The sequence below is a fragment of the Coptis chinensis genome, chromosome 9, assembly GCF_015680905.1.
Source record: "Coptis chinensis isolate HL-2020 chromosome 9, ASM1568090v1, whole genome shotgun sequence".
Taxonomy (NCBI): Eukaryota; Viridiplantae; Streptophyta; class Magnoliopsida; order Ranunculales; family Ranunculaceae; genus Coptis; species Coptis chinensis.
The window spans coordinates 22636978-22658811 of NC_141464.1; the positions used below are offsets into that span (position 1 = coordinate 22636978).

A 21834-nucleotide genomic window follows, 5' to 3' on the forward strand; every position below is an offset into this window, starting at 1 on the left:
AACTATTTTTTGAGGTTATTTCAATGCATTTGCAACCAATTTTTGATTTCCCATTAGTTAATATCTGATTTAAGTTTAATGCAGTTGTATCTAGTTTTTGGTTTTCCGTTAATTATTCTTTGAGGTTAGTTCAATGCAGTTGCATCAAATTTCTGATTTTATGTTAATTGTTCTTTGAGGTTAGTTCAATGCATTTGCATCAAGTTTCCGATTTCCCGTTAATTATTTTTTGAGGTTAGTTCAATGCAGCTATATCAAATTTATAATTTTCCGTTAATTATTCATTTAGGTAAGTTCAGTGCAGTTTCATCCATTTTTTAATATTTCGTTAATTAGTCTTTGAGATTAGTTCATTGCATTTGGATCCAGTTTCCGATTTTCCATTAATAACTCTTTAAGGTTAGTTCAATATATCAGCATCTAGTTTTTGATTATTTATGCTTTTTGGTTAGTTCGATATACTTATATCCGGTTTCTGATTTCCCGTTAACTATTCTTTGAGGTTATTTCAATGCATTTGCATTTAGTTTTTGATTTCCCACCAATTATTCAATGAGGTTAGTTCAATGCAGTTGCATTCGATTTTTGCTTTTCTGTTAAATGCATTTGCATCCAGTTTCCGATTTTCCATTAATTATTATATAAGGTTTCTTTGATGTATTTGCATACCGTTTCTAATTTTCCATTAAATATTTTTCAAGGATTTGCATCTAATTTCTAATTTTCCATTAGTAACTCTCTGTCGTTAGTTTAATGCAATTTGCATAAAGTTCCGATTTCCCGTTAATTACTCTTTGAGCTCAGTTATGTATTTGAATCTAGTTTCCAATTTTCTTATAATTATCCAATGTAGTGTATAATACCAATTTCTACTGATCCATCTGTAGTGTCCTTGCAAACATGACATAAAAAGTAAATTATGCTTAATTTATTATGTGGGATCATCGAAGATTATCTATTTCCCAATTTCCTGTTAATTATTATTTAAATTATGCATGACTCACTATGTGGAATCTTCAAAGATTATCTACGAACGGATGTTGTTAGATTAATTATTCTAAAAAATATTTGCAAATATGCAGAACTATTATATATTAATATTATATTGATCACTCAACCAAATTTTTTATAACGTGAAAACCTCACTATCTATTAAAAAAAAAAAACTCACTTTTGATAAAACCCTTCAACTTCATTTTGTTGTTTAATAATAGAAGTTTGATTGAAGGTTTGTGAGATTGCCTAATAAGGCGAAGTTCATATATATTGAAGCTACTTAAATAGTAAGGAGTTCCCAATCATACGGAAAGAGATAAGATAAACACCATTTTAAATGTAAAACTATACTTATCGAGACATTCTCACAACATATAACCCAACTATGTTTTGAGGTTAGTTCAATGCATTTGCATCCAGTTTCTGATTTTCTGTTATTTATATTTTGAGGTTAGTTCAATGCAGTTGCATCTAATTTAATTCCCGTTAGTTATTTTTTGAGATCAGTTCAATGCAGTTGCATCTAGTTTCTGATTTCTCGTTAATTATTCTTTTCGGTTAGTTCAATACATTTGCATCCAGCATCCAATTTCTTGTTGTTAATTGTTATATTATTTGAGGTCAGTTCAATGCATTTGTATCTAGTTTCTGATTTTCCGTTAATTATTCTGTGAGATTAGTTTAATGCATTTGCATCCAGTTTCGGATTTCTCTTTTATTATTTGATAAAGTTGCATTTTCATCTAGTTTCCGATTTCCCATTAATTGTTGTTTGAGGTTAGTTCAATGAGTTTGCATTCAGTTTCCGATTTCCCGTTAATTATTTCTTGAGGTTTTGCATCCAGTTTATTTTTTGAGATTAGTTAAGTGTAATTGCATCCGGTTTCCAATTTCCCGTTAATTATTTTTTAAGATTAGTTCCACGCATTTGCATTATATTTCCAATTTATAATTAATTTTTCTTTGAGGTTAGTTCAATGTAGTTGTATCCAGTTTCTGATTTTCCGTTAATTTAATCTTTGAGGGTTAGCTCAATGCATTTGCATCCAATTTCTGATTTTCCGACAATTAATTTTTTATGTTAGTTTGATATATTTGCATCCAAGTTTTAATTTTATGTTAATTATTCTTTGAGGTTAGTTTAATGTAGTTCTATCCATATTCCGATTTTTTATTAATTACTTTTTAAGATTAGTTTAATACATATTTCGATTTTCTACTAATTACTTTTTAAGATTAGTTTAATGCTTGCATTTGCATCCAGTTTTCGATTTCCTGTTAAATATTATTTGAGGTTAGTTTGATGCATTTGCATCCAGTTTTCAGTTCCCCATTAATTGTTTTTTTACGCTAGTTTCAATCAGTATTATATATTTTTTAAAATATTTGTCATTATTGCTTTGCCGTTATTTTTTTTTTTCATTTTCTATTATATATTTTGTGATGTTATTTTTTGTATAATTGTTTTAACTATGTTTTGAGGCCGTGTTAATGATATATTTGAAATAAGTCGGTGCTTTATCATAGACACTAAAATTTTATGATTTGTAATAGGGAATTAGTTTATACAAATCATCTATTTTTTAGCAATATTTTTTATTTGATCAAATATATAAGAATGTGAACACTAAAAGTGTTTGATTCGTAATAGGAAATTACTTTCTACAAATCACCTATTTTTTAGCAAATTTTTTTTATTTGATCAAATATATAAAAATTGAAAATACACTCAAACTCTCTAAATATAAGAATTAGAAATACACTCAAACTGTCCAAAGAGGTTCAATGTACGTGAGATTATAAGCTATTAGAAAAATACTATCTTTCATATTAAAGTGACACATATGATAGAGAAAAGGCTAACTCTCATATTAGAGTGCCACATAGGAGAGAGAAAATCCTCTTTTAAAGGTCTTTGCTTTAGTATATAGATAGTAGATATCCTACTTTTTTATATTTAGTAATAGAGTTTAGGAAAAACTGAAGTCTCTATGAGGATATAGCTATAATATATATCTAAGGATAAAGATAAATATTTGTTTCCTATTTTATGTCATACTTTAGATTTTATTTCCTAAAAGATAGGTAATATAAGATATATAACTTAGAAAGAATAAAATTTAGTCCTGAACTGGAGTCTCTATGAGGGTATAGTTATAATATATATTTAAGGATAAAGATAAATATTTGTTTCCTATTTTATCTCCTACTTTATAGTTTATTTCCTAAAAGATAGGTAATGTAAAATAGGTAACTTAGAAGGAATAAAATTTAGCCTCGAGTTTAGGAAAAACTGGAGTCTCTATGAGGGTATAGCTATAATATATATTTAAGAATAAACATAAATATTTGTTTCCTATTTTATCTCCTACTTTAGAGTTTATTTCCTAAAAGATAGATAATGTAAGATAGGTAACTTAGAAAGAATAAAATTTAGTCCTGATTTTGCAAAACAACCCTAGAAAGCTTGAAAATGGACTGTTATTATATATATATAAAGATACAGCAGTGCTCCAGACTAAATACGATCACCATTGACTTTAAGAACGTACCGAGTCTTAAAGAATAAAAAGATTAAAAATGTACTTTTGAACACTACACTATAATATTCAAGCACCTGTGCTAGACCTATCTTTTGTGGCTATTTCAAAATCAATATATATATATATATATATATAAGATTGATATTAGAAGTACATACATTTAAAAAATAAGTATGTAACTAAAACTTCACCTAGACAATGAATTAAAACGTAATTTTTTGTAGATATGATATATTCACCATAAAAATCATTTCTACAAAATTTTAGTTTATTTAAAAACCTCTAACCTAGATAAAATATAATCACAAAATCTCGATATTTTTGAACTGTTAAATTTCTTCTTAAAAATGACATCAATTTTTATCTAGATTAGAGATTTCCAAATTAACTGAAATTTTATAGAAATGATCTTTATGATAAATATATTATATCCACAAAGTATTACGTTAATTATGTACTTATTTTAACTTAAAATAAATATGTACTTCTAAAATCGGCCCTGTATATCTATATATATATACTGGTTTTAAGTGTACACCATAATTTGATCCAGGCGAATAATTGTGATTTTAACATATGCAGATGTAACCCAATGACATGAAAATGGAGATGAGTCTCCAAGGATACATCTGTCTATAGCTAATAATAGCCAGCTTATTACATGACATTAATTACAGAAGATCGATTGGTTCACTTAAGATGAGCTAACTTCAATTCATAGTTCAAGTTTCTACCGGAAACCACTAAACATATATCACTGACTAAGCATATTCACTAGTAGCAACTCCTATTTCACTGGTAGAACCAACAAAATACGATCCACAGCAAAATCTGTCAATACTGCCCCACTGTATACCACCTATCTTCAAATACAAAGACCCTTCATGAAGTCCCTGTAAAGAAACCAATCGAAAGCAATTAATGTATAAGTCTCCAAAAAGGCCAAGGTGCATATACAGAATCTTAAAGGAATGTAGGATATGCTTTTCTTAGCTATACTAATAACTTGGATATGGATTGTTCAGTTCTTAACTTCGTTGAAAGTGGTACATGAAAACTTCAGATCATATCCTTGTTCAACAGGAAGGAATAAAGTAAAAGTAGTGTATGCATGAAAAGTCAAAACGGTATTACGGGAAAAAAGAGAGCTAGCTAGAAATTGCTTTAAGATAATTAAAATACCTTATCGTCTGATCCTATAGTCCAAAAGGATTGGTCGACAAGACCTAGTAATACAGGGATCCTGTCGAAAGAGAAATCAAAGACTTCATTACGTTATAATATTTCTTCCCAAGTCAAACTTTTGGTGAAGATAATGCTATTTTATCATCGTCTACAATATATGTATATACCTTGCCACCAATTTCCTCTCGAGGCACTTCCATCTGGATCATCATTTTCACCATCTTTCTTGTACTGGTGAACCACAGAATAATGAATATTAGAATATACCTATTTAATGAAGAGTTATTCTCCTTGCAATTACAAAGAATGATCTATATGAAACTTCTCCTCTATGTCAGTCAGAATGAACCCAGAACACAAAAGCCAGTAGATTGTCTTTCATGCAGGGCTGGAATTAAAAGGAACCAGCTGCTTGTGCTCATTCATTCTAGGGCCAAGCCCGGGGTCATTTTTAGGCTTGTTTTATCATCTTATCAATCAAGAACCCTTAACCGCTTAAGCCAATGCCTATGACCCCAGACGGTATATGTCAAGAACCCTCCCCTCTCAGGTTAGCTAAATTATTTAGTGACGATCTGCATAAACATATCAATGTTATATATATACTCACAGTTTGAGCTGGTACAGATGACCGAGTAGTTGATTGATTAGAATAGACGTCTTGAGCTCCATAGAAAATAGACGAGCTAAGATAATGTGGTTCAACCCTCTCGTCTTGGAAAATGGAACTTCGGCCTCTGTTTGATGCATTTTGCCCCTGACCCGCAGTGGTCTGTGAAGCATTTCCTGAACCAGACATACAACTTCAGACGGTGGAGGATTTCTTGACTTGCATAAAACTTTACCAGACCATTACAAATACTTAAAACAAGTTATTCTGAAATAGGGTTGCTTAAATTGGAATTTTACCACCTCTTTGTATAGCATACGAGGACAACGGAGTACTGAACGGAACATACTAAACCTATTTACCACAAGCCCATATTCGTCCATGCAAGTACAACATACGAATTGATAATATTTCTCTAAATGACTTAATTGGTAATTGATACATATCCACCGCATGTGAATGAGTGTACATATAAATGACTATTTTCGTTTACTAGTACCGAAGAGCGAAGACTGCGATTAGCGAGACCTGTCTTACAGGCTTCAGTTTTCATAGAAATTTGAAGAACGAGATTCCGACAAACATAAATACAATCTCATGCTACATTAACATCAATTCAAATCAATACACATGATCTTCTGTTTCAATGTTGTCAAAGAATCATATTTCATAAATATGAATGTATATAATTAAATACCATTTTTTACCACTAGCCATTACTAGGCCAATTAACTGCCTAAGTACAACCGAAGTTATAAGGGCGCTGATATGTGCGGCAGTTCAGGCAATATGGAATGAGAGGAACTGGAGATTGAAGAAGCAACGGTATAGAACTTCTGATGCTGTCAGTTCCCGAGCGCTGAATAGAATGAAAATCTACTTGGGGAAGAAACTGGAGACGGTGAAAGAGGATGCAGTACTGAGAGCGTTGTTGCTGAATTTGGGTATTGGAGCTAAGTTCAAACATAAGGAGGAGAAGTGGGTGCGATGGCAGAAATCAGATAAGGATATCCCTACTCTTAACTCTGATGGGTCTCTGCAGGGTGGGAGAGCAGGTTATGGAGGAGCTTTGAGAGATTGTAATGGAGAGGTTCGACTTGCATATAGTGGAAGTTCAACAAGACTGTCAGTTTTATACCAGGAGCTGCTGGGGGTCCAGAAAGGGCTTGAAGGTGCGAGGGAACTAAACGTACAGAGAGTTGAAGTCCAGTCAGATTCTTTGAGAGTGATCCACATTATGAACAAGACGGAGGAACCACCGTGGTACTGTAGAAACTTGGTGGCACAAATATGGGCTGCGAGAGCGAATTTTGAGGAAGTAATCTTTAAGCATATTTTTAGAGAAGGAAATCAGGTGGCTGATTATTTATCAAAAGTTAATAGGTCCTTGTGTAATGATATTTTGTTCTTTATTCCCCCCATGGATCAAAAACTCAATGTACTGATCAAAGGGGATAAGGAAGGAAAACTGTACTTGCGTTCTTGAGTATATAAAAGGTTGGGGCATCCGTAACCCCTAGCTATTTCAAAAAAAAAAAAAAAACTGCCTAAGATTCGCAAACCTGTAGAATCTTGTTTGTTCCACCCCTGATTCCCTGAATCCTGCTTTCTCCATGACCCAATCACCTCAGAGCGTGAATACTGAAACCCAAAGACACATAACAGAAAAAAAAAAATGGATTCAACTATAGTTCTTTTTAGTTTCTACGGTGTAAAGTTCAACTCAAATAATAACAGAACTAACTAAACAGCAAAATATAGTCCAAGTTATCATTTTCTCATCAAAACAACCAATCAAATAACATAACACACGAAAATAACATAATCAATCAACAACCCAGTAACAGAATGTATGATCAAAGACAAAAAGTAGCAAAAACTCCCTAGAAAAAAGAATCATTTGTTCAAGAGTACCATTGATGGGTGTGCGAAAACAGAGTCGAAAATCCCAGTTGAAGAGTTATTCTTTGAAGAAGAAGAAGAACCACCCTTTGGTCCAAAAAGCTCATTAGATATTGAAGAACTAGTTGAAGAAGAAGAAGAAGAAGCAGTTGGTTTTTTGCCACCTTCCATTTCTTTCCCTGTCACGTATCTCTACAACAACAGAACACTCAACAGAAAAGTGCCCAACAAACAAAACTACCTCTTTTGATTTTTCTTCAAATAACCACCGACAACTAACTCAGTAATAACAACGAACTAGTGAAAAAAACACAGCTCTCTACTTAAAACCAGATAAGATTTGCAGTAGCAGCAAAAACAGAAAGCCAAGTAAAGCACGTGAAGATCTTGTGTCTCAACAGAAAATGAAATGAAAGGTATCTATTTTTATAAGCTCAAAAAGACAAGCTGACACGTGCGTCTCCATATCATATCTTCCACCAATTTGCCATTTTGTGAATCCACTAAATCTGTTCTCCTTGTTTGCCAAGTGTCTTGCTTATTTTTCTTTTAGTGGAAGTATTTATTTTTTCCTTCTTCAATTTGCTCTTATATGGGAAAAACAAAAACATCCTTATCCAGTTATCAAGTTATCTTGTTGTCTGGTCAAATGTGTAGGGTCTTCATCTTGTTCCTCTTCTCACATTATTCTCCATCTAACATGTCATCATAAAGTTTGAAGATTAAGTGGGACCTATGAAGTATGAACAGAATTTGGACCATCATATTATGATCATAGGGTGTAGAATGGATGTGAAATATATTTGGATGGTGGAGTGGTTTCTGTTGGTTGAGTCCAAGAAGAATGGATGAGGTGAGTGAAGAACTATCACGTGATAGCATGCGAGAACATGAGAATATAGACATCAAGTGCTACTGAAGGTCGCCGCATGCTGTACTAGTGTTCAATTATTTGCCACGTGGTGTACATCTCATTATCTTTGTAGAAGATTCAACAGGATTATCTCTCTTGTAGGAAGGACCACTAAATTGTCCGCTTAGAATGTTCCTCTGAACTCCTAAGGAATCAATTTCAGGGTTAAAGTTGCTACAATTTGCAAAAATTTGTGACTGTGATTTTGTTAATGAGAGGCTGAGAAGTTACATGGGGAGGACGGGAGGGGCATTGGGACCTGGCCTCTTGTTAGTAAATTTGCAAATTATTTGTGTATTAAATACGAATTTTTTTTAAGTATAATTGAAATAGAATAAAACGACCATAAAAAATCATGAATATTGAGTAATTCAGAATGCTCCCAGTGATCCACGTCAGTCTTCTTTTTTTGTCTGCCTAACACATCAGATTTTACAATAATTCGGCATTAAAAAAATAAATCTACACCATTTTTTGCCGATTTTAATTGTTCGTAACCCAAAATAGATAAAAAACAAAACCCCTCTTTCCATACTCTCTTTTCAACTGTACAAAACACTCCAACTCAAAAAAAAAAAAAATCATCTCTTCAAACCGTCTCTCTTATTCTTCTTCCAAAATTAAATTAAGGTCATCCCTTCAAGCCCTCCATTCATCAAGTAAATCAAACTATTGCAATAACCTTACCAACATTATGAAAGTTTCAAGTTTTCAAACCCATTAATTTTCATATCTAAAGTCAAAGAAATAAACCAAAGTTTTGATTTTTATTATGCTTATTCTGTTCTTTGCCTTCGGTCATTTGTTAGATGCAACATATCCAGGGCTGACGTGTTAAGCTTTCTATTGGGATGAGGGTCACTCTCGCCAAATCCAGGAAGATCATATGTTATCAAGCGAACACCAAAATTCTGCAGCAAGGACTCTTTGTTTCCAGGTATCCTTGTTTCAATAACAAATAAATGTGACACATTATTAAAAAAACCTGTTTTTACCTTTTACTGATTTTCAATCCATAGTTATCAATAGTAGAAATTTTCTTATTTATTTTGGTGTTACAGGAAATGATGCATTACGGATATGAAATAGTTCAGATTCTTATCGTGGATATTAAACCTGATGAGCATGTGAAAAGAGCAATGAATGAGATCAATGTAGGTTAGTGGCTTTATTCAATAAGTTGATGCCTTTGTTGAAAAGTTGATTTTTGTTAATTATACGACGTTCGTGAAGTTAGGCTGAGAAAAAAAAAACTTCCTACTGTTGTTTCCAATTTAGTTTTACTATTTCACAATCTATAACAGCTAGCAGATATAGGTCCCAACCAATTCTACTACAAAATGTGTATTGCATCCAAACAAACAAATGATAGGGATACAAAGGAGTGAAGGACTAAAGTTTGAAAGGGATGAAGGGAGAGTTAATAGGTATCATTCAATTAGGATCGGTGATCAAGCGTTTTGCACATGATCCAAGTACCGACCAAAGAAGGCGCGTAAGAGATTTTCCTGTAACTTATTGCTTATCTCCCTATATCTTCTTTTCCACCCATTTTTTTAGCTTTCCTATTATTGTTTTGATCTTTCTTAAACTTCTATTGTTGGTGTATATTGATTATCCACTCTTTCTATTTTTCAGAAGGAAAGCTATGGAGTAGGGAATAAAGATGTTCTCTCGCACTCCTGTATACATGATCAGTTACTTGAACAGAGGAAAATACAGTGGCCACCTTCTGGTGCTACAACCATGGTCGCCAATGCCCCTGTTGATTCCCTCCTTGAACCTTCTGCCAAACATGAGGTTACGTTTTCAAAAGGATTGAGAGGAAGCTAAGATTAACAGACAAGGCAAGTTAATCATTAAAATACTCTGTTTCGAACATGCGATTGAAGTCTTTTGTTTTTCACATGTCTGTTCTCATTTAATTTATATTAATGTATTCACTTAGCTCTTGCGTGAACATGACCGTAGGATTTTTTTAGTTTAATGCTTCCTCTATAATAGTCCATCTTCTACCCGGCGATTTCTTTACACGTAAGTTGGTACTACATTGACCAGTTTTGAGCTTTAGGCTTACACTGATCATTTTTAAGTTTGTGTTTGTTCTGAATCTTTTTGAATGCATGGCCTTTTAACAAGTTTACTTATATAAGAAAAGGGGAAAAAAATATTGAAACAATCTAAGGAAAGTTGCTCAGTTAGTATACATAATTATAAAGTTCCAAACTTACAATAGCATATTATTACTGTTATCAATACCTATCTCTACTACTAGTATATCTATAATGATCGTGGCCTCTTAAATTCATCCGACACTTTTTCTGACGCATAATACCCTTGATGAATAATAAAATCAGATGCCTAGCTATTTATTAATGAGGACTACTTTGTCTTTTTATGTGTTTATAAATTTTCAGTACCGATATTGTCCTTAAATAAAACAATTGTTTAACACCTTCAAATAGGGCTAATCAGTCTTTTCATGTGGGAGTATATTATAAAACCAAATCCACGCCATTCTGAATTGTACGCTTTACAATAAATTTCATTTAATTAGCAATAATTGGGTTATTTAATAAGAGGTTAAGAAAATGAAAAGTCTAATCAGAGAATACGAACCAATTCTTTTCCATTCTCTCCTATATCTATCTTTCTCTTCTTCATATGCGCCCCTCTCTCTCTCTCTCTCTCTCTCTCTCAAATAATGGCGATTTGATTATTGAAAAAGACTCTCTTTGTTGCCATTTGATTTTTTCAAAAGGTAAAATATTTTTTTCCTTTTGAGCATGTAACTATTGTTTAAGAATCTCTCCAGCCTCCCAGAGATGGTGAGGCAAAGGTGACCTTTCCTAATTACATAATTTATGTTAATCAATGTTACCTAATCAATCTTTTATGTTCGATGCAGGTATCATGTCCCCCCCTCATGGTTGAATCCAAGCGGTAACCTTTTAATCATATTTGAAGAATGGGGCGGTGACCCAAATGGAATTTCTTTGGTTAGCCGAACCGTTGACAGCGTTTGTGCTGATATATTTGAATTGCAACCGACGTTGTTAAGTTATCGAGGCGAAGTCTCGGAACAATCAACCGGCCATTAAGGCCCAAAGCTCATTTAAGGTGTTCTCCTGGGCAGAAAATTTCGTCTATAAAGTTTGCTAGCTTGGGAACTCCCCAAGGGGTCTGCGGCAGCTTCAAGGAAGGGAGCTGTCATGCTCATAAGTCATATGATGCTTTTGAAAAGGTAGAAAATTCGCATGAGAATGTAAGCTTGTGTTTCCACATTCCTTTCTTTATTATAGAAAGTAGCTAGACATTGAGTCATTTCTGATCACTATACCGTTAAATAATAAGCTCCAAAGTTATAATGATCATCAAGACAGAGAAAGGAAAATAGGATGTAGGGTCTTCTCCAAAACCAGCACGGATAAGATTTTGGTATACTACACTTTCCAGCAATCAAAAACACCAATGATCAACATATTTCATTTTTTTTTAGCAAAAACCAAAAGGTGTCCATTTACTGGCAAAAATTATCAAATGAACTGGCGGGTTTACCCTATCGCTCACCTAACACCGTATCGAAAAAATAAAAATAAGGGTGGGTTTGTTTTTTTGGTGAGTCTTGATATGTGTCCATTAATTTCTTATTATTGTTTAAGTTTCTCAATACGTTATGAAGACATACTATTTAGGATAATTGTTGTGTAATTATTTTGTATTTGAATAAAAACCACCATTTGTCCATCTCTAGCTCGATTTTTTTTTTCTTCTAATAAATCCATACTAAGCTTGGAAGGGATTGTAGAATTAGCAGGTGGCTTCCATCCAGAGTGTTGCATCAGTGAAATGAATAGTTTGACTTATTGTGTGATGGATTTCTCAAAGATCTTTCTTTCCGTGTTGGGTTTAACAGATTGAATGGTGATCTAACTGGCGTCGTTGAAACTGAAAAGCAGGTGACATTAAGGGAGACTAAAATGCGGATATTCTAAGAGTACTCGAACAAGAAAAAATGAAGCAACTGATTGCCCAACAAACCTTGACGAAGAGGTGGCAAATTTTGTCCAAAATATAAATGAAAGGCCCTGAAAAGGTGATGTATGCTTACAAGTTAATCTTAAGCTATTAAGTGCAGGGACACAGTGGATATGTTGTGCATGGCTATTGCTGATAGCCCTGTGTTCTTTTAATTTTTGTATTGTTGAGTTGTTTCCAAATTTTCTTCATTTAGGTTTTGGCCGGCTACCCTGGGGCCCAGACGACTCAAGATCGACAAACTTCTTCATGAGGAAAAACATATTAGGTGTTAGTAAGAAGGTTGGGAAAAGGTATTTCTTAGATTTTCTTTCACACCTTCTTTCTCTTTCTTCTAGCTAACATATTTTTGGTGAGTTAATATGTACTGTTCCACTATTTCTAGCTTATGTTTAGAAACTGTATGTGAAGTTCTTACGCACACCTGTTTTTTTTTTATCCGTTTGTTATGATATGCGTAACTTTTATCTGTATGGAATATGGAATGGAGAGGATACGTGGCACCAGAGATTGGGTAATCTCTACTCTCAATCAGATCGTCATTGTGTTGTTTCGCACCATTACTTAATTTTTCTGTCCGGACAACTACTTATGTATACAATGGTCACGCCTAACTCTGTTTTAGTCTTTGCTTATTGTTATGGATTTCATACTTTAGTATGCTTTTTCGTGGTCCCGCTATCTATAAAGTACATTCTTTGGAAAACGAAATTGGTTTTGGCTCAAGACTATGAGAGACCAGAAAGGGGAGCCAAGTGTGCTCTCCCAGTTTTGGGGTTTTTGTTTAGCTATTCATGAATAACAATATTATTTATTACTGCCAATGTCATGATATTCCGCAGGATTATTGTATTTATGCATTCAGATATTACAGCTATTCATTTTCTTTAGCAGGATTGTACGTAATAATATTTGATCAGTAGTATAATATTCCTTCTTCATTTTCTTGGGTAAGAATCAAGCTTGAATCCAACAATTAATTTAGTGGTGGTGTCATTCATTTCAATCATTTTTGAGGTCTTGCAGAAGATTGCAATGCTTGGAGGTGCGTTAACTGGGGCAATTATATTTGTAGGCACAAATAGTAGCAGAGACAAAGTTGTTATGGATGCCATTGCAGGAGGTGCCATTGCTACTGCTGCGGAGATCCTTAACTAGCAGGGGTTTGAAACTTGATAAAATTTTGATTAATTTGAAGGATTGGGAGGTTAAACTTTGGACAAAGTCGGCAATTTATCATTCCAACAGAGGCGTATACGCTTAATGTATGTATGTTAAAGTTTGGATTGATTTGCCTACTTCGAAAGAACAATGTTTATGATTGAACTTTAATTTTTATCATTTGTTAACAAGATTACGCATAACCGTGGTTGCAGGTTTGCACAACACCGTATAGAGCTCCTGAATTGCTCCTAGATTTCAAAGATTATACGATAGTGACTGATATGTGGTCTGTTGGGTGCATATTCGGTAAGAAGTTTAATACGAAAGCAATATTTTTGTTAAAAGAGCACCAGTTGGTATTAAACTGGATGATTTGAATCAATTATTGTGTGAATTCATGAATCTAGGTGAACTGGTTAGTGGAGATACACTCTTCGAAGCACATAGTATTGAGGCTTAGTTTAAGAAAATTTACATTGATTAACTTTCCATTTTCTCCTTATTCCTTTTAAAACTTTTTGAAACTGCCCCCAATCTTACTGAAATATCTGTCATATCGAAGGTTATTGGGAACTCCAGTTTACAATCTATGGCCAGGGACAAACAAGGCCATTATAGCTTCAAGTGATATTATTATCGCACCAGAATTGTCATCACACTTTCCTCTACTTGATGGCATTGGGTATGCACCTTTTACAATGTCTATTCTTATACCTATAGTGTCATATAGGTTTAAAATGGCAGGCTAGATTTGCTGGAGATGATGCTCCAAGTGTGAAGTGCTCAATTTTGATTTGTTGATCTTGCAGCATAGATACCTACATAACCCTCAAGCCCTTAGAAGAAGGCAGGTTAATACCATCAAGTGAATCAAAGCTGAATAGCTTTGTCGTCATTGCTTTAGTAGCTCATATCTTAACATTATGTTATTATACAGTTTACTAAGAGTGATAACAAAAAGTGTTATTGCTTTCTTAGTGTCCCTTCTTTTGTGCATATACATGCCAGTTCTTTACAGAAACTTAATTTAAATTAGGTTGATAATAATTGCAACTCTTATTTTTTGAGTGTGTCAACTGTTAGCTAGCTGCTTTTAGTTCCAACTATCTACTAAAATATATTTGCTAATAAAAAAACAAAATGTATGTATAAGCGATCTAAGCAAAATTCTATACATTTTGTTATGAATTTGTTGCTGTATCCCTATAATCATTGGATTTCAGTTTCTATGATGATTGAAGTTGCAGGTTTAGCCAGCATGAGTTGTTCACCGAAGCATTTCATGTTGCCATAGTTCTCTTCAGACAATGTTCAAGACTTACCGGACTCAAGCTTATGCAGTGTTATTTGGAGATAGTGGATTTAGTCCATTCCGTGAGTTTGAGTGAAGCCTCTAAAGTAGCATTGATTAATTAATGCCTAATCGACATCTAGGTGCAAATGGATTTCGAACTACTAATTGATTTCAAACTTCCATCGTTTTGGATTAATGTCTTTTTCTGACCGGTTGTAGATTTGGATGTGGATGAGTTGGTGAATCAGTTGCATTAAGAAAGAGGAGAAAATACATACATTAAATCCTACTCCCACGAACACGATCATCGTGAGGACTACTCAAATCACCAGGAATATTTCCATATCGAATTTTAATTTTTTGATAACTGGAACTTCTGGGATTCTTTTGGGTGTTTTTTTTCATTATTTTTTATTTTTGTGTATGTTTCTCAAATCTGTGAGGTCAGTTGTTTTGGTTAGGATTTATGTTGTTTTTTAGGTGAACATTGTTGAAGTGTGATTTACTGATATCTATGGGGTCATTTTAGGTATTTGGTGATAGTGTAGTGGTGAAGGCTTTCAACATGTTCATAGCTAGCTGTTAGTCTGTGTCGGATATCGAAGTGGTTTTGTTAGTTGTTCATTTTTTATGGGAAGGAGTTTCTTAGAAAAAATTAACATGGTTAAGAAGGAATTTAGAAACTAAGATCGTAAGTTTATTCTAGGGGTACCGTTGGCCTTGAGAAATATGTCCGGAGTCCGCGACTTTGGAGGCAATCCTCATAATCTGCTTCATTTTTGAAGCCTGAAACGCTTCAAGGGGCTGTAAAAGCTATTAACAAGAGAATTCTATCTGTATTGAATAGTTGGGAATCAAGTAAGGTGGACTTGGGCATGTTATGTGCTCTTCTTTCTCCCATTTGCAGTGGTCCCCCAGAGCAGCGCAAGCGGACAGTTCTTGATGCTCTCCTGTGGCGATATGTTGGTGAAGGTAGTTCAGTGGTTAAGAAAGTAGATGCCATGAGATATATCGAATTGCTTAGAGCAGTTTACCTTCCTTCTCAGTCGACCCATAGAACGTCGGAATTTTATGGAGAAGTTGATGTTTCAACAGTTTCTTTTCCCAAGTTCCTGTAGATGTTTGATAATCCGGATTGTGGATTTGGGATCATGGACACCCTGGTGAATCTTGAAAATGGAGACACAATCTGTTACTGCAACTTTTCTTGCTCTGTGTGCCACTACCTTATTACTGGGTCCTGCTTCAAGGAAACAAAATCTCACTTCAATCTATGTAGTAAATGCTACAGTGAAGGGAAGGTGCCGTCTGCCATCAAGTCGGTTGAGTGTAGCTTCAAAGAGTATGGGAATGAGGTTGAAGCAATTAAAGATAAGTGCACTATCTTAAATTTGCATTCTAGAAGTTGCAATGAGGGAGTTTCATAAATACCCTGTGTATTAACCTACCAATTTATTCAACTATGCAGTGTGCATTATAAATTTTTGTTTTGTTTGATCGTCACTTGTGCCCTTCTGTAAGAGGTATATCCTTGGAATAATATGTTATGTAATCCCATCTTTTTATTGATGGCTCCAATATAGCTTCATTATTAGCAGTTTTGTTTGAAAATCAATGTAATATTCTGTGTGTCACGCTATTCGGTTATTAAATTAGATTTGCTTGAGCTTCTGTAAAACTTTTTAGACGTAGAGCCTCTGCTCCTAAAAGATTCTCCTCTGCAAGATGCCTAGATCCTTCCGGGCAGCCTAGAACCTTGACACTAAATTCATGACATGGAAACACTAAATTCTAGCACTGGTAGGCCTTATTTGGTCACCATGAACTAAGCCTTATTTGCAGCCACTTAATTATAATGACTTTTGATCTTATTCGATCAGTAGCTCATTTAACAGCGCTTAGACTGCTCCTAGTTTACATTTACATGATTAATGGTTCAAGAACCAAGAAAATTGCCTTGCTACAAATCATTCCTTCTGAAGGACATTCTGTTAAAGTTTACTCGCTCGCATTCTATCTAATGGAAGAAACATTCCAGGACGTTCAAGTTCTTCATGCCTTTGCTAATCTTGTGTAATCATGTGTACATGTAGTACACTTTACTGGTTCATTGATGTGGAGTCTGCCTTGATGCCTTCGCAAGGGTATCCTTGTTTGAGTCGTGTTTAAACTAGAGATGAAATTGTACCAGTTCAGTGCACTAGACCTCAGCTGGTTTCTCTAGCACTAACAAAAGATGCGTCTATTGGAAGAGGTTTCCCTTCTGCTATTAAAACTCACATGGAGAGCCAATGTAACGGGGGATAACTTATTGAAAACAATAACACATTTGTGAACTCTCACGAAGTCCCCATCGGTGGGATAGAGTTAGCTTGCTAATCGGAGAGTGGGGCCTCAGGCTTCTGTAAGCGAACCACGGTATGAACATTTATTCGGATACTCATCTGTAAATCTCATTCATACTTGAATATGTACATACCTTGCTTTATGCCTTTCTATAACTGTTTTTTATTTACTATACTTCATCTAAATCAATTAGCATGCTGTTAATCAAGAGTTCTTGGAGTTTCATATATTGTCACAACACGTGAATAGAATCAGGTTTCCTGTTTAATTAGGTGGTCTAATAATTGTGAGTACGTACACACTTTCCTATAACAATTTATTGTGTGCTTTCTCTCAAAATATGCTAGCTTCCGAACACTCCAATTTGAAAATTAATAAAAAATGGCAAAGTAAAATTATGTTTACACTTTTCGACAAGTTTTGTTTAACATCATGTGCATAGCACGTGCATCTTGCTAGCATGGATACTTCCTGGACTAGACAGTGCTTGCATAGCACGTGCATCTCAGTGCTAGACAATAGGAGAGACTATCAGGAAGGGGACCATTGAGTTTATTCGAACCAAGATCAATGAATGAGGACTTCCACTAATTAGGTGCGAATTTTGTAAAAAAGTTATCAAGCCCCAAGTTTAGCCTAAAATTAGTTTTTCCTCCGGGCAGGAGTTGCTGTTAACCTTTTTATTGAAGTAAAGGTTGCAATATACGTGAAAGAAAGTGGATCCAAGCTAAGAGACTTAATGGCAAGCAAAGGGTTTTTTTTTTTTTTTGGTAAAGCAAGCTAAGGGTTTAACCCTGTGAGAGTCCATCCTTTATGGAATTATAGGGTGGAACTGCTTTGGCGGTTTCAATTTTTTGATATTTTTCTTCTTTAGTTCATTTGGAATGAGAATAAATGCTAAATCAGTTATAAACCAAGTTGGTAGTTGGTAAAATATGCCTTGGGGAAAAGGTCAGGAATGATGTCTGTATAGCAATATGATTATGTTAATAATATTTCTCAAAGAAACTTATAAATTTTTGGAGTAAATTTATGTGTTCTTTACACACTACTGTTTTGTTATATATATATATATATATATATATATATATATATATATATATATATATATATATCATTTAATTAACTCTTTTGTATATATCGTTTTTCACCTCCCTTAACTAATCTTCATCTATAATCTTCATGAATAATGTACAATAAAAAAAATAATTATGGTATATCACTATATTTGGTGGTGCTTATTGGAGAAAGTTGGTGATAAATCCAACACCTAAAATATCCATGTTAGAATAGGAAATATCTAATTCAATGAATTATAAAAAGGCCATCCAATTATAATTCTAGATAACTATAACAATATGAAATTTAATCTCTATAAATGAGTCAAGAAATATTTTCTAACTGAATTAAGTTCATCCCAAAGATACTCGGTTAATATTGGAGTATCAATGGATATGATTCAATGGGTTGTATTCTTGATGATTTCTTGCATATATGTGAGTTTGATGCATTCCATTTCATAATGCAGTTAGTATACGAGAATCATTCCCTTTGACAATTGCTAAGTTTATGGTCGATCACGGGACCCGGTTTCAAATAGCGCCAATGCATGAACACTCATAAGAAGAACGTACTTCCATCGATTCCTCATCCGTCCCTCTATCTACGAGTAGCTGCTTGCGAGTAGATGGTTACAACATATCAGCTATTATAGTGGAGGACAAGTCAGAGCGACCTACTTCTTTTTGTTATTGGTGTACTTTAATTCTTATATTGATGTAATATCCTATGTAGACTGAGTATGCCATTGTAACTCCATTTTGGATGATTGATTAACAAACCAAATGACTCGGCTATGGAGGGTATGTCCCATTATTCCAATTCAATACCTACGGTTGCATATTACCTATTTACTTAAGGTTTGGATACTGATTTCAGTGAATAAAGTTACATAGATGCTTTTGACGCACTAACCTTTTGTATTTGTTGTTTGCAACATGCACTTGCAAGGATGAGAAGTTTAAAGTACATGTGATTTGGAGCTATACTTAAAAGTTTATTGCTTACGTATGTCTGGAAATCAAAGAAGAATGGAGTTCCATTCAATTCAAATTTTAAATGGCTGCCAGTGTGTCTGCCCAGGCATAATATTAATTGTAAGTGTGCTCACCCAAATTATGTTTACACTCTTCGATAAGTTTTGTTTGACATCGCGTGCATAGCACGTGCATCTTGCTAGTTGATATAATGGATCCCTTTTAATATTCCCTGTTAGTACATTTTACTTGCCATATATACACATACATGACTCCATAATCATTCTTCTCGAATTGCTTAAAAATTCCCCACTCTCTGATATGAATCCTTTGTAAAAGCATTAATAATTTGATAAATTCACAACAGCTGCACTCCATTCATTGAGGACTTCAATTCTAAACTCTGTTCCAACGTGGAGATATGTTGTTAAGGTGCCACTTTGTTCCTTAAGTATTGTTACTATTTTCTCCAGTTGTGATTGTAAGTTGGCTAAATATGATCCTTCGGCATCCGTATTACTATCTATCATCTTGAATCTGAAATTCATTTCCATGTGCTTGAGAAATCAATGAATTAGTTCCTTTGTTCAGTAGAATAACTCATTATGCTTGCAGAATTGGTAATCTAAGGATCACATTTTGTAATTTTAGTTGTTGATTTTTATTTTAAACTATGCTTTTAATGGAGTTTCATTAAAAATTGGTTGTTGCATTTTAGTTTATAAAATGATAAAGCGATAATAGTAGGATTATTGAATAGCTTTATATAAACTAAGTGATCGAAACTGAATTGTGAATGTACACAGGTGCTTTCTTTGCTCCCGCCTGATAAAAGATAAAATTGAATAGTCTACCTATGAAATGAACGATGAACTCCAAACGTAAGTAAACTAAAACTTTAACGTGTCTATATTTATCAAGCTTTCTACTCTCAATTCTATCGAAATAGAGTGGAGTAACAAATTCGTTCCACTCCTAGTTCTTTAGCATGTGATGTTTTCTAGTTAACTAATCGGTCTTAAGTCTAATGAGAGGTTTACGAGGGGGAATTATACTACGATGCAACTACCCACAAGATACAAACTATAATTGATTCAACTACGGAAATACTATGTTGATTATATAATAAGGAATTAGGGGGGATTGATTCCACCTTAACTCAACTTAACTCACTAACGAATTTAATCGTCAGTAATCGAATTGAATCGCTACGCTGAGAACAATTGGTTCTTCCTAATCCCTAATTATACATGACATTTCTACCAATTCATAACTAGCATGTGAACGATTAAACCCATTCTCATGGCGAATTAATCGTTTCTAGAGTGGAATAGAAATTACGACGACTCTACGATAATCGGAATCAAGCTTTCATCAAGGCTTCTCAACCCCCTCTAATGGAGGTTTAGCCGAGAATCATTCCGTAATCATTTCCATATGAATCTAAACTAAACATAATATCAAGATTCAAAATTTACTAATATAAATTAAACAATAATTAAATTCTAATTAATAACTAAGAAATGGTAACCAACAATAATTAAAACTAGATCTAATAGATTGAAATAACAAAAATCGAAATGACAAGAATAATAACTATTTTATTTATCTAATGAATGATATTCAATGATTAAAGAAATTAATCTAAAACAAAAAATGAAATTCTAAAACTAAGTTCTAAAACTCATTAATGGAGGCTAACTAATCTAATTCTAATCTAGGTCTAACTATCTACCATTAACAAAGAGCTAAGCTTTTGTTTTTATACTTTCAGATCCAAAAATCGTGCATGGGCTTGGAGCCATGTTTTTTGGAGAATCGTGCCCAAAACCCATTCTTTCAAATCCAAAAGGCCTCTTCAGCTGCAGTTGGCTTCAACAGACTTTTCGTCCACTTTTACTCCTCTGATTGCGTCAAGGCTTAGACCATTGGAAAGCTCTTTCCGAGCCAGTCGTTTTGATGTAAGGTAGGCCCAATTCCGAGGTCTGAGTCCAAAGATATGGTCTTCGGACGTTCTGTTGACTTTGTGCACTATTTCTGCCCGCGTCGATTTTGACTTTTCATCTTTTGACCGGGCTTTACAGAGGCTTTGTCTTCTTGAAAATTGGCCTTTAATTACAGAAATCCTTAGCAACCGACCTTTGCTCCTTTATCTCGCTAAAGTGGCACATTTCTGCACATAATGGACTTTGAAGCCTGAAAAGCATAAAAACACGTAATTAGTATTAACTCTTAATTATTATTCACATAATTGGTCTAAAAGTATGACTGTTACAGGGTTAAAACTACAGTTTTGGGCTCTTATCAAACCACCCCCAAACAGCATTTTGCTTGTCCTCAAGCAAAGATGAGAAATTAAAATAAGTGACCAAAAATGGAGTTTTATCTACTCTCGTTTCGCTGAGTGCGATTGCATTGACCATATGCAACAAGGCCTTAAACCACTAGGAATTCCCTAGTGGATGAGTTATAGCCTCGTGAGAGTTTTCTAGTGAAGGTACTCACAAACTTCATCTATACTACAACGGCTAAGAAAGAAAACTATTGTTTCCTTATTCATGCTCCAAATTATCTATACATCTCACTAGCTATGAACAAGAATAACCAAGTCAAAAACCTAAGCTAATATATGCATAATAATCAATCATCTACAATAAACACATATACAATGAGTAATACTATGAAATGCAATAGCAGGTCCGTTTCTGAAACTCGGAATAACGTCCTTAAGTAGGTTCTCACCATAATAGTCAAGATATAACACTCTAATTTTTCCACTCAAGTTTCGCTACTCTAGTGCGTAGTGG

General features: G+C 34.0%; 1 protein-coding gene and 1 long non-coding RNA gene across 4 annotated transcripts; one reads left to right on the top strand and one right to left on the bottom strand.

Moving 5' to 3' along the window:
- Nucleotides 1-4082: 4082 nt before the first annotated feature.
- LOC147475228 (uncharacterized) lies at nt 4083-8280 on the bottom strand. The gene is made up of 6 exons (XM_086583620.1): nt 7249-8280; nt 6897-6975; nt 5335-5510; nt 4892-4955; nt 4722-4782; nt 4083-4432 (listed from the first exon to the last, which is right to left on the bottom strand). The coding sequence occupies exons 1-5, from the start codon at nt 7405-7407 to the stop codon at nt 4766-4768; spliced, it is 495 nt and encodes a 164-aa protein (XP_086439746.1). The 5' UTR covers nt 7408-8280; the 3' UTR covers nt 4083-4432; nt 4722-4765.
- Nucleotides 8281-13273: 4993 nt separating this feature from the next.
- Nucleotides 13274-15351, top strand: LOC147475229 (uncharacterized). Of its 3 annotated transcripts, none has more exons than XR_015208574.1 (4): nt 13274-13452; nt 13564-13657; nt 13914-14033; nt 14575-15351. It is a non-coding gene; the product is annotated as an uncharacterized LOC147475229 (long non-coding RNA). The 3 variants fall into 3 exon arrangements; XR_015208573.1 differs by having other exon boundaries at nt 14593-15351; XR_015208572.1 differs by lacking the exon at nt 14575-15351 and having other exon boundaries at nt 13914-14431.
- Nucleotides 15352-21834: the final 6483 nt, after the last annotated feature.

Excerpts from the sequence above, each read along its gene's own strand:
- LOC147475228 (XM_086583620.1), bottom strand. The coding sequence starts at position 7,407 with ATGGAAGGTGGCAAAAAACCAACTGCTTCTTCTTCTTCTTCTTCAACT. Across the intron at positions 6,976-7,248 it reads TTTTCGCACACCCATCAATG|TATTCACGCTCTGAGGTGAT; the intron begins GTACTCTTGAAC and ends TTTGGGTTTCAG. Across the intron at positions 5,511-6,896 it reads GAACAAACAAGATTCTACAG|GAAATGCTTCACAGACCACT; the intron begins GTTTGCGAATCT and ends TGTCTGGTTCAG.